Source organism: Pristiophorus japonicus, chromosome 7, assembly GCF_044704955.1.
Source record: "Pristiophorus japonicus isolate sPriJap1 chromosome 7, sPriJap1.hap1, whole genome shotgun sequence".
NCBI lineage: Eukaryota > Metazoa > Chordata > Chondrichthyes > Pristiophoridae > Pristiophorus > Pristiophorus japonicus.
The window spans coordinates 104,771,336-104,785,189 of NC_091983.1; the positions used below are offsets into that span (position 1 = coordinate 104,771,336).

At 43.9% G+C, this 13,854-nt stretch overlaps 1 protein-coding gene across 3 annotated transcripts in view; it reads right to left on the reverse strand.

The window, feature by feature from the left end:
* LOC139267224 (chloride intracellular channel protein 5-like) overlaps positions 1–13,854 on the reverse strand; it is a 237,950-nt gene that overhangs the window by 22,113 nt on the left and 201,983 nt on the right. For all 3 annotated transcript variants that reach the window (XM_070885201.1, XM_070885202.1, XM_070885204.1), the window contains exon 4: positions 7,192–7,298. In XM_070885201.1, coding sequence (XP_070741302.1) covers positions 7,192–7,298 — 107 coding nt within the window. The remainder of the gene's footprint in view (positions 1–7,191; positions 7,299–13,854) is intronic.

Here is a 13,854-nt window from a genome sequence, read left to right on the forward strand (position 1 = left end):
TGGGGTACTGAGGTTGCATGATCAGCCATGATCATATTGAATGGCAGTGCAGGCTCTAAGGGCCGAATGGCCTGCTCCTGCACCTATTTTCTATGTTTTTATGTTTCTATTCTCTGGTTGGCAATCAGTAACGAGTGGGGGTGCCGCAGGGATCAGTGCTGGGACCCCAACTATTTACAATCTATATTAACAACTTGAAAAGGGGGACTGAGTGTAACGTAGCCAAGTTTGTTGATGATACAAAGATGGGAGGAAGGGCAATGTGTGAGGAGGACATAAAGAGGCTGCAGGAGGACATAGACAGGCTCAGTGAGTGGGCAAAAACATTTGACGATGGAGTATAATGTTGGAAAGTGTGAGGTCATGCACTTCGGCAGAAAAAAATCAAAGAGCAAGTTATTATTTAAATGGAGAAAGATTGCAAAGTGCTGCAGTTCAGCGGGACCTGGGGGTACTTGTGCATGAAACACATGAAGGTACAGCAAGTGATCAGGAAGGCCAATGGAATCTTGGCCTTTATTGCAAAGGGGATGGAGTATAAAAGCAGGGAAGTCTTGTTACAGCTGTACAGGGTATTGGTGAGGCCACACCTGGAATACTGCGTACAGTTTTGGTTTCCATATTTATGAAAGGATATACTTGCTTTGGAGGCAGTTCAGAGAAGGTTCACTAGATTGATCTCAGGGATGAGGGGGTTGACTTATGAGGAAAGGTTGAGTAGGTTGGGGCTCTACTCATTGGAATTCAGAAGAATGAGAGGTGATCTTATCAAAACGTATAAGATTATGAAGGGGCTTGACAAGATGGATGCAGAGAGGATGTTTCCACTGGTGGGGGAGACTCGAACTAGAAAGCATGATCTTAGAATAAGGGGCTGCCCATTTAAAACTGAGATGAGGAGAAATTTCTTCTCTGAGGGTTGTGAATCTGTGGAATTCGCTGCCTCAGAGAGCTGTGGAAGTTGGGACATTAAATAAATTTAAGACCGAAATAGACAGTTTCTTGAGCGATGGGGGTGGGGGGGGGGGGGGATGAGGGGTTATGGGGAGCGGGTGGGGAAGTGGAGCTGAGTCCATGATCAGACCATTCATGATCTTGTTGAATGGCGGAGCAGGCTCGAGGGGACGTATGGCCTACTCCTGTTCCTATTTCTTATGTTCTTATATAAGTCTACGCCCTTTTGACTTGAGGGAGCGGAGATTAGGGCTGTATCAGGGGGAATGTTAAGGGTGGGAGAGAGTAATCATTTTAATAGGGACTAGGGCATCTAAGGTGGTAGTGAGAGTGTGATTGAGCAGATCGGTGGCTGAAGAAATATCATTGTTAAAAGAGGGCCAAAGGTTGGACAATTTCAAAGGTCGAATGCCAACATCAGATTGTAAAGGAGCAAATGTGCTTTTGTGCAGCCCGAGGTTGTGTATCTTGCCTGAAAGTTCATGTAAATGGCTTGAAGCCAGTGTAGGAAAAGGTTGATGTTGTCATCAATGCTCCAAAGCCACAGAATGTGTCTGAGTTAATATTTTTCCTTGGAATGGTTCAGTACTCCGCTCATTTATTACTTGAGTTAGCGATTATGTTAGCTCTATTGCACGAGCTCCTCAAGAAGGATGTCCAGTGGAAGCAGACAAAAGCATTACAGGAAGCTTATAATGCTTGTTAGAGAAGACCATCTAGCGTTGCTCTATTTGTGCACTACGACACAAAGCATTAGCGTGTGATGCTTCTAGCTACATTGTGGGACCTGTCATAAGCCACGTAATGGATGTCGGCCAAGAGAAACCAATCGTGTTTGCATCGCGAACCCTAACAAAGAGCGAAAGAAACTACGTGCAAATTAAAAAGGAAGCACTCGCCATAGTCTTTGGAATCAAGAAATTTCAACAGTTCCTGATGGGCAGACAGTTTACCCTGATAAATGATCATAAACCGCTCCTCGCACAATTGGGGCCCAAATCTACCATCCCTACAATGGCTGCATCAAGAATGCAATGTTGGCAGTGTTGTCACAATATGACTACACGATTAAATATCGCACTTCAAAGCAAAACACAATCGCAGATGCCTTGCCCAAGTTGCCACATGAGGACTCTTGTTGGGAGTGAAAGTACGATCCTCACGCTAGGTGCTGTTGAGAAAGACTTTCCTGTGACTGCAACTGAGATTGCAGATTAAATTCGAAAGGATTCCGTACTGAAAAGAGCATATGAAAACACCTTGAATGGATGGGCTGATGTATGGACACAGAATTGAAACCATTCCATAACTGTTGTACTGAACTATCTTGTGTGCAAGGTTGTATCAAGTGGGGAAAACAGGTTTGGTACCTACTTCTTTGAGAAAACTTCATCCTGAACATCCAGGGATCATCAGAATGAAATCAATTACAAGAAGCTTTGTTTACTGGCCAATATTAGACAGGAATCTTGAACCACTTATCAGCAAATGCAGAGTTTGCCAAAATTGCAGAAACAAACCACCCAAAACTCCATTACAACCCTGGTCATGGCCAAGTAGACCTTTTCAGAGAGTGTATGTAGACATTGGTGAGAAAGCCAATGATTATTTCCTGGTACCTGTAGATAGTCACTCAAAGTGGATTGAAGTGAAACAAATGGGTTCAAATATTACAACTGAACATACCATAGATTAAGTTGAAATCTATCTTTGCATGTCATGGCTTACCTGAAGAACTTGTTTCTGACAATAGCCCTCAGTTCCGTTCTGTTCTATTCCCAGAATTCATGAAATGGAATGGTATCAAACACACTCGTTCCACAATATCAGCCAGCTTCAAATGGAGCAGCCGAAAGGTCAGTCAGAATAGTGAAAGAAGCTCTCAAAAAGCAAGTATTGCAGGGTTGTTCGGGTCTCAGCATGAAGCAACATTTGGCAAATTTCTTGCTGAAGTACAGATATGTGGTAATTAAACTCCAGTGATACTGCTGCACACTCTTGGACTCTCGTCAAGCAGTACCTAAGTTCTGAGATATACAGTAAGCAGGATGTGCCCTATAATGTGAGGGTGCATTCTATATCAGGCAAATAGAAATTCTGTTAACATGGCCTTCTCAGTAGTTGTCTAGTTTGGAGACTCAAACTAATGGGTCTCTACACACATCAGACACCCAGCTAAGAATTAAACAAACAAAATAACAGGATGTGTCAACTTTAGAGTCACACCCATGGGCATTGAACTGCTTACGAATGCTCCCAGGAATATTCTGACTGCTTTGAAACCTTTGCCCGGGTTGCTTAGGAACAGATGTGAGAATCCTGTACCAATGTAGTTTGTTATTTGAAGTTCCACTGACTTCCTTTCCAGCTGAACTGTTGTTGCAGGTCAATGACAATTAAAGTTTAATTGGTTCAAGTACAGTACAGAGAGTTCTGGAGGCTGTTGTTGCACAGGAGACTACAATTATGAACTGATGCTCTGTTCTTTCATTAGTAAGAAATTGTGAAAGATCTGTTCATGGAGAAAGCTCAATACATTTATTTATGAAAGGGCATGAAAACTTAGAAATTAATGAACTTGTGATCTTAATTCTAACAAATAAAATGCTACAAAGTGGCAATTCTGTCTACAGGTGTCCCAGTGACTGCATGCACTGCAATGTAATTATATGATTTTAACATCGTTTAGTGAAGTTATTTATTGAGAAATTCTATGCAACTTTAAAATACAATACTCAATGCTCCTTACATTACAATTTATTTCCTCCATTTTACAATAAAGTACAGAACTTGTAAAATTATGAATGCCTCTATCTCCTCACTGCATAATACATCACAGAAGCTGCAAGAGAATTGAGGCGTCCTCATTCCTCCCCCCACCCCCCCCAAACCTTAACAGTCCTGCCTTATGCTTATAGAATGGATTTAGAGCTCACTGTCTAACCTCCCCACACCAATACACCAGAGAAAGAGGATTCAAGCATCAATGTCCTCAGACATCAAATCATATATCTATTATATCAGACTATATCTGCAAAATGATTTCAGAGCACTTGAAACCCTGACCTTGCTACTGTATAATGCATTCACGACCCTGAAAATTTGATACCAGACTCCCTTTTACCTGTTCTCATCCCAAAAATATGGGGTAGATTTTCAGCTCGCCAGCCAGCGTAAAATTAGCATTGCAGATCAGCCATTGAAATTAAAAATTGGGTGGTTTCCGTAACGGGTGTCCAAATCCAAAATGCCAGTTTCACCCGGTGGCAAATGAAAACCTATCCTTATGTCTCCTAAAAGGTAGTTTTGTAATGCTGTTAGAAAAGTATCCCGAGAGCAGTCAGTAAATTTGGATTTTTAAAGTCTAAAATGCAGTGAGACTTTGGATGGGTTGTACACTCGGCTCTGTACCAAACATACCAGGAATGGTGCAATTGCTGAGCTTGAGGAGATAGCATCCGGTGAGTCACAGAGTACAGGTTGAGGAGGAGCAATATGGTTTTCCCTGCTAGCCTGCAGCCTGTGGAGGCATTTCCCCAGATGCTGTGGTACCTTTCGAATTCCATCAAGTATAGAATTCTGTGATTGGGATGACTTGCAGCATTCCCCTGCAGTGAGGCAACAGTAACTTGCCAAAGGACATGCAACTGGTATAGCTTCCAGTTACAAGTTGCTTAAGGATTGTTTGATTCAGCTCAATTCTTAGAAAATGTTTCTGTGCAGTAAGTTACAAAGATTACAACACAGAAATAGGCCTTTTGGCCCAACCAGTCTGTGTTGGTGTTTATCCTCCACACAAGCAGTTGTCCTAATCCCATTGGATCTGCCTTATTCTCATTCATTTATCACCCTTTCCTGCAACCCCCAACTCATCATCATAGGCAATCCCTCGGAATCGAAGAAGACATGCTTCCACTCCTGAAGTGAGTTGTTTGGTGGCTGAACAGTCCAATACGAGAGTTACAGACTCTGTCACAGGTGGGACAGACATTCACCGAGGGAAGGGTTGGATGGGACTGCTTTGCCACATGCTCCTTCTGCTGCCTGCGCTTGACCTCTTCACGTTCTCGGTGTTGAGATTCGAAGATGCACTTTCTCCACCTAGGGTGGTCTTCGGCCAGGGTCTCCCAGGTGTCAGTGGTGATGTTGCACTTTACCAGGGAGACTTTGAGGGTGTCCTTGTAACGCTTCTGCTGCCCACCTTTGCCATGAAGGAGCTCCGCATAAAGCATTTGCTTAGGGAGTCTCATGTCTGGCATGTGAACCATGTGGCCTGCCCAGCGAAGGTGATCAAGTGTGGTCAGTGCTTCAATGCTGGGGATGTTAGCCTGGACGAGGACACTAATGTTGGTACGGCTGTCCTCCCAGAGGATTTTCAGGATCTTGCGGAGACATCATTGGTGATATATCTCCAGCGACTTGGTGTCTTCTGTCCATGCCTCTGATCCACACAGGAGGGCGGGTATTACTACAGCCCTGTAGACCATGAGCTTGATGGTACTAACCCACTCTTAAATGTTGGCATGGTCTCTACTTCAGTCACTAACTCTGGAGTAGTGTATTCCCCAGCCGCGCAACCCCCTGTATAAAAATCTCTGTCCTAAATCTTCTGCATTTAATCATGTATCCATGTCCTCCTCGTTCTAAACACCTCAATCACTGAAACCGTCAATTTATATCTACCCTGCTCTATCCCCTCATTATTTTATACTGCACTATCAAATCATCCTGTATACTCCTCTGTTCAAACAACTACCTCAATATTTGAAGACTTTCTAATTGTATTTCCTCAATACATCCCCCTTAATCTTCTCCAATAGTCTCCTGTGAAGCACCTTGTCAAAGGCTTTCTAATTGTCCATCTACACTATATCAACTGCATTTCCCTCATTCACCATATTTGTTACCTGCTCAAAGAAGTCTCAATTATATTGCTGACAATGATTTTGTAACTTCTCTCATTACAGAAACATTTCCTCCTTGACAAAATACATAAAACAGTAGCTGAACTTTTTTTTCAATTCTGGAAACTTTCGTTGAAAAAAATACTCCGAACCTTGCAGGAGAAAAAAAAAGAAAAAAAGTTGCAATTCTGTCCTTCAGTCCTTTAACCAGGTGCTTCTCTTTTACTACCAGATTATAATGGGTAGGAGTATCACTGAATGGGACTTCCATCCAAACATCAGAAACTTCAAAAGGAGCTGATTATAGCCTTTACCAACATGAGAATATATTTAATTAGGCTCCCATTAAAAAGGAGCAGGAATTAATTGAATGGGTATAAAGTCCCCCTAGAAACATCTGGCCCAGATTAGGCACAGTGGGAGTGCTAGGCATCCAAATGCCCAGTTCTTATTCCCCTGCATCTTGCTGGCAGTAGTGATACCAGTGGGTGAAAAATTCATACTAATTTTTCTCAAATCATTCATTTCTCTCTGTACTTCTTAAAACCCTCAATACCTTGCTCAGTAGATATTCATCCAGATATTTCTTTTTTTAAAAATATATAAAAAGGTATTCATCTACACAGCCTTAATGGTTGAGTTCCTTCAAGTGCCAGTTGAAGTTTGCTGATTTTATATTCATGTCCTCTAGATCTGCACTCAATCAAAGTGCTGTTTGTACCTACATCTTAGAATCGGAACCATATCTCCTCTCATCCTTTTTTCAGCTCTGTAAGTCTCCCTCATAACTCAGGGCACAAGTTACACCACTATCGCTATCTCTCTTCTCTGAACCTTCTCCAAATAGCATGGTCCTTTTGAAGGTAGAATGCCCAACACAGTATTCTAAGTGTGATCTTGTCAATGATCTTTAAAAGATTTCTGCCAACATTGTTCTCAAATCAAATCCCATAAAATGCAGAACAGCTCAGAAACAGCTATCTCTCAGATTCTTAAAAAATTAAAATAAGGAAATAAATTGTCTGCCTGTCTTTCTCTCTGTCAGTTTGTGTCTTTCACTCTCTCCTCTTCTTCCTTCCCCTGGTCTCATTGGTGTTAGAAATTAGAACTTTATCTCACAGGTGTAAGCGATTAGCATTTATCTTTTCTGTCAACAAAACATAAGTAGCTACGAAATTCAACTTCTCTCTTAATACACATTGATTGCAAGCTCTTTATTCTTGGGTAAAACATAATTAATATCTAAAGTCCGTGCAGGATTTTACTGATGCCGAAGCTTTATGCTATGGTACCAACAATCCCCACTTTAGTAAGCATGAATTGCAGCTCTCACCGTCGTTAGCATTTATTCTTGTGTTTTTAATGTATGCTGAGAACTTTGCAAAGATGTCAATTCCGGCAGTATTCGATTCACGTTGCTTTGCTGCAAGCTTGGGGTACCTGAAAATAGGAAGAGTACAGAATAAATCTTTGAACATATATCATCACTAGAATTTCAACAAAACACAAGGGCAGTGAAATTGTCATGTAGCCATAACGTTCGTGGAAACACCTAATTATCTAGTTTTGCCTTAGTATTGATGGTTACAGATTTGTCACCAGCAGCGGCAGCAATTTTACGTCACTGAAAAATGCAGAATATTTTTGCTTTTCTCTGAGGTCACTAGTGTATAATTTATTCATAACATTAAATAGATGAATTCACTTGACATTTTCAAAATTAGATCAGCATTTATAATACAGGTAAATACATTTGTTAAGTATTACTGTAGCTTTTGAATTCAGAATGGCAGGCAGTGACTAGTGGGGTACCGCAAGGTTCTGTGCTGGGACCCCAGCTATCTACAATATACATTAATGATTTAGACAAAGGAATTGAATGTAATATCTTCAAGTTTGCAGATGACACTAAGCTGGGTGGCAGTGTGAGCTGTGAGGAGGATGCTAAGAGGCTGCAGAGTGACTTGGACAGGTTAGGTGAGTGGGCAAATGCATGGCAGATGCAATATAATGTAGATAAATGTGAGGTTATCCACTTTGGTGGCAAAAACAGGAAGGCAGAATATTATCTGAATGGTGACAGATTAGGAAAAGGGGAGGTGCAATGAGACCTGGATGTCATGGTACACCAGTCACTGAAAGTTGGCATGCAGGTACAGCAGGCGGTGAAGAAGGCAAATGGCATGTTGGCCTTCATAGCGAGAGGATTTGAATATAGGAGCAGGGAGGTCTTACTGCAGTTGTACAGGGTCTTGGTGAGGCCACACCTTGAATATTGTGTACAGTTTTAGTCTCCTAATCTGAGGAAGGACATTCTGGCTATTGAGGGAGTGCAGCGAAGGTTCACCAGACTGATTCCCGGGATGGCAGGACTGACATATGAAGAAAGACTGGATTGATTAGGCTTATATTCACTGGAATTTAGAAGATTGAGAGGGGATCTCATAGAAACATATAAATTGGATTGGACAGGTTAGATGCAGGAAGAATGTTCTCGATGTTGGGGAAGTCCAGAACTAGGGGTTACAGGATAAGGGGTAAGCCATTTAGGACCGAGATGAGGAGAAACTTCTTCACTTAGAGAGTGGTGAACCTGTGGAATTCTCTACCACAGTTGAGGCCAGTTCATTAGATATATTCAAAAGGGAGTTAGATGTGACCCTTATGGCTAAAGGGATCAAGGAGTATGGAGAGAAAGCAGGAATGGGGTACTGAAGTTGCATGATCAGCCATGATCATATTGAATGGTGGTGCAGGCTCGAAGGGCCAAATGGCCTACTCCTGCACCTATTTTCTGTTTTGACAAGGTGACTGATGTCAGTATAGGAAATTATCCAGTGTCAGCATCAACCACCCCCAAGTGCAGGTATAGCACTGCCAGATGCAGAGTATAGCTCCTTTTACTCTAATTGAATGGGATGATTTAACCACAGCCTGTACACCAGTGTGGTTTTCTTTCAACTTCCCACTATTCGTGTGGCCTTTCTGATGAGATTTGACGATTTGGTGATTACTCTGCTTATTGTGGTCAGTGCTGTGCTGTGGACTCACACACACTCGGAATTGGGTGAACGCTAGCTCATCTCAGTTCATACTCGCAGAAGGAGGAAACATTTATCCCATCAACCTATGCTATATTCAAAACTAGATCCTGAGGTGAAAGGACAGTATGCTAACCCACTATTCAGCCGAATGGATTTCAAGTAAAAAGGTCACCCAAGTACTGGATAATTATCATTTTAAAAACAAAAGCAAAATTTTATGTAAGATTTTGAAACGTTGGGGAACTACATTCATTGTGTGTGTGGAAATGAACTAGTGAATAGAAGCACATCAATAGTTAAAGGCTGTCATGTAATAGCAGTTTAAAAAGAAACTGATGGATCAATTATATTTGTTCTATGAGTGAACATGACTGTACAAATAGCGAGTTTTGGCCTGCTCGGACTCACAAATTATAACAATATATGCTGTGGTGGAGGAGTGGTAGGACATGGGTCATACTAGTGACTCCCAGACCATGGGACACAAATAGTGACTGAACTGTCAAAAAGACACTGGATGGTATTTAGTGCTTCTCCAGTGGGAAGCCGGAAACATAAAAAGTGGATTGACTTCAGGCTGCTCAAATGTATCTTGCAGCAGCTGCTTAACACAACGCAGACAGCTACATTGGCAGAGGCCTGGGGAAAAACAGAAGAGAAGTTCCTCCCCCCACCCAACCCCCATTCATGGTATATGATATTTAGTTGAAGTTACTCTTTAATACATTTTAAACAAGTGTTACCCTTCCATTCCATTCCTATTCAGTCAATAACAGCGTAACAAGAGGGACAGTTTCTCTAATAAAATGTTATACTTATTGTTCTCAATTTTTCCTCTAACACAAGATAAAGAACATGACATTTGTCTCAGGTAGTATATTGTTCTCTTTATAGCCAAGCTCCAGATTTACAAAAGGGCATTCCAGATGTCACAAATGTTGTAGCAGTGAGTACAGAAAGAAAAATAAAGACTTACATTTATATAGCGCCTTTCATTTCAAAGCACTTTACAGTCAATGAAGTACTTTTGGAGTGTAGTCACTCTGGATTGTGGGAAACGTGGCAGCCAAATTGCTCATAGCATGTTCCCACAAACAGTCATAATGACCAGATAATCTGTTTTTATGATGTTGCTTCAGGGATAAATCTTGGCCAGGACACTGAGGAGAACTCACCTGCTCTTCTTCAAAATAGTGCCATGGGATCTTTTACGTTCACCTGAGAGTGCAGATGGGGCCTCGGTTTAATGTTTCATCCGAAAGATGGCACCTCTGATAGTGCAGCATTCTCTCAGCACTGCATTGAAGAGTCAGCCTAGATTTATGTGCTAAAGTCCCTGAAGTGGGACTTAAATCCACAACCTTCAGACTCAGAGGTGAGGGTGCGACCCACTGAGCCACAGAACACAATATGTCGATGTCTCAGTGATCTTAAAAAGTCTCCAGTTACATTGTCCATGCAAACTTAAACTAACCATTAGAATGGTGATGATTCCCAAAAAATGGTCTGCACAGACTGTGTGAAGGAAAGGAATAAGAAATAACTCGTACATATTAAATGGACATTGTACAGTAGATTTCCCCATTCCTCGTCCGTTGGCCAGTGTGTTGCCAACACACTAGTGATTTTCCGATGCCGGTGGGCGAGATATCTTGCCATAGGCACATTCTCAGAAAATCTGTTTTTATGTAAACATATCATCTTAGGTATTTTCATTGCATATTAGATTTATAATTTCGTATAAGTAGAATCTTCCCAAACTAACACAAGAAAATAAATACTGTCACATTCCTCAATGCACAAGTGGAAATTCAAGATTTGATAAGGAAGTTTAATTTTTGACCTGCTGTGCCTTGCCTCTTCTACTGGGGCTGTTAGATGATCAGTGCTGTCAACTCCGTTACGACTGGTATACATGTTTTATGATCAGCTGACAAGCAACACATTCAAATATGTAACATAGTGCCGATTACGATCTCATCCAACAGGGACATGTGGCATTAATTAAAATTACTAGTGTTAGGCCTTTATAAGCTACTTAGGACCACTTGCATTGGAAGCAGTATAACCAGTTTCTCGATGCTAAAACTGCTCCGTTATACGATAGAGTAGATTTGAAAATAGCAGATAACTGTCCGCCTGCAAGATTCAACTATGCATCGTTATTCCAAAGTCACGACTATGACTATGAATTTTCAGGACTGGCTGGGTCCTACCCCGATGTCAGTGGAAGGTCCATACTGGCCTGGAAAAGTGCTTTTGCAAGCTGACCTGTCATCATCATTGGCAGTCCCTCAGAATCGAGGAAGACTTGCTTCCACTCACAGGCCCCAAGCTTCGCCATGATTTGCTCCTGATTTTTTAGAAGCAACTGGTGTAGAACGGAGTATCTTAGAAATCGTAATTCTCGCCATTTAGTTTGCTCCAGTTCTAGTCAGTTAAAACAGTTTCACTTTGGAACAGAATTTTCTTTTCAAAAGGGGGCGTGTCCGGCCACTTACGCCTGAAAACTTGTTCCAAACTAACTTAGAATGGAGTAAATGAAGATTTTTGTACGCTCGAAAAAACCTTGTCTACACTTTAGAAAATCAGGCGCAGGTTACAAATCAGGCGTCGGGAATGCGGGGGGGGGGGGGGTTTAAAGGGAAGTTTACAAACATTAAACACTTCAGTTTTACAAATAAAGAGCCATCATCAATAATAAATGATAAAAACATCAATAAATCAACCAATAAATCAATCAAAAAAAATTAATAAGTAAAACATTTTCTATTTACCGACTGCAGCACGAGGAGCCCTCCAACAGCATGCTGGGATGCCCCCCTCGGCTAGTGTGTCTCTGTCAGTGTCTCTATCTCTCTGTCAGTATCTGTGTTTCTGACAGCGAGGGGAGGGGGAGAGAGGGGGGGAGGGGGGAGAAGGGGGAGGGGGGAAGGGGGGAGAAGAGGGAGGGGGGAGAAGGGGGAGGAGGAGGGGGAGGGGAGGAGGAGAAGGGGAGGGGGGGAGGAGGAGAAGGGAGAGGGGGGGTGAGGAGGAGGAGGGGGAGGGGGGGAGGAAAAGGGGGGAGGAAAAGGGGGGGAAGGAAACATGGAAACATAGAAAATAGGTGCAGGAGTAGGCCATTCGGCCCTTCTAGTCTGCACCGCCATTCAATGAGTTCATGGCTGAACAAGGAGGGGGAAAGAAAAAGGGGGGGGAAAGGAGATGGGGGGGGAAAGGAGATGGGGGAGGGAAAGGAGATGGGGGGGGAAACGAGATGGGGGGGGAAAGGAGATGGGGGGGGGGAAAGGAGATGGGGGGGGGGAGAAAGGAGATGGGGGAGGGAGGCTGAACGGGCCGGCCCGAGACTTTGGGCAAGGCCCAAGACTTCGGGCAGGGCCCGTCCCCAGCACCAGATTTACAGGTAGGTGGCGTTGGGTCGGGTCGGGATCGCGGGTCGCGTCGGGGGGGTGGTGGGAGGGAGGTCGGTTCGGTTCGGGTCGGGGGGAGGGAGGGAGAGGGAGGTCAGGTCGGGTGGAGGGAGGTCAGGTCAGGTCCAATCGGGGGGGGGGGAAGCGGGAGTCGGGTCGGTGTCGGGTCCGGTCCGGAGGCGGGGGCAGGGGGTGGGGGGGGGAAGCGGGAGTCGGGTCGGTGTTGGGGTCGGGGTCGGGTTGGGTCCGGTCCAGGGGCGGGGGGGGGGGGGGGGTGGGGGGTGGGGGAAGCGGGAGTCGGGTCGGTGTCGGGTCCGGTCCGGAGGCGGGGGGGGCGGGAAGCGCGAGTTGAGTCGGGTCGGGAGGAAGCAGGAGCTGTGCGTGGGAGGAGCCTTATTCACGCAGCCCCAGTGAGGCCATTCGGCCAGGGCTAGGGGTTGCATGCTTCGGCCCCTCCCACACAGTTTTGGGCGCCTGGAGCTACTGCACATGCGTGCCCACTGTAGCGCGCATGTGCAGAGGTCCCGGCACTGTTTTCAGCGCAGGTACCTGGCTCCACCCCCTACAGCTCGTGCTGTACTGCACCGAGCTGCAAACGACCTACAGGGAGCTGGAGAATCTGGAAGTTTTTTTTAGGCGCACTTTGTGGCGCGAAAAACGGGTGTCCAGATCGGGACTGCGCCGTTCTAGGCGTGGCTCGAAACTTGGGCCCTTAGAATGAGTCCTTAGAACATAAGAACATAAGAACATAAGAAATAGGAGCAGGAGTAGGCCATACAGCCCCTCGAGACTGCTCCGCCATTCAATAAGATCATGGCTGATCTGATCATGGACTCAGCTCCACTACCTCTGCCTGCTCCCCATAACCCCTTATCGTTTAAGAAACTGTCTATTTCTGTCTCAAATTTATTCAATGTCCCAGCTTCCACAGCTCTCTGAAGCAGCGAATTCCACAGATTTACAACCCTCTGAAAGAAGAAATTTCTCCTCATCTCTCTTTTAAATTGGCGGCCCCTTATTCTAAGATTATGCCCTCGAGTTCTAGTCTCCCCATCAGTGGAAACATCCTCTCTGCATCGACCTTGTCAAGCCCACTCATAATCTTATACGTTTCGATAAGATCACCTCTCATTCTTCTGAACTCCAATGAGTAGAGGCCCAACCTACTCAACCTTTCCTCATTCCCGGAATCAATCTCGTCAACCTTCTCTGAACTGCCTCCAAAGCAAGTATATCCTTTCGTAGATATGGAAACCAAAACTGCATGCAGTATTCCAGGTGTGGCCTCACTAATACCTTATATAGCTGTAGCAAGACTTCCCTGCTTTTCTACTCCATCCCCTTTGCAATAAAGGCTAAGATACTATTGGCCTTCCTGATCACTTGCTGTACCTGCATATTATCCTTTTGTGTTTCATGCACAAGTACCCCCAGGTCCCGCTGTACTGCGGCACTTTGCAATCTTTCTCCAATTAAATAATAACTTGTTCTTTGATTTTTTTTCTGCCAAAGTGCATGACCTCACATTTTCCAACATTATAC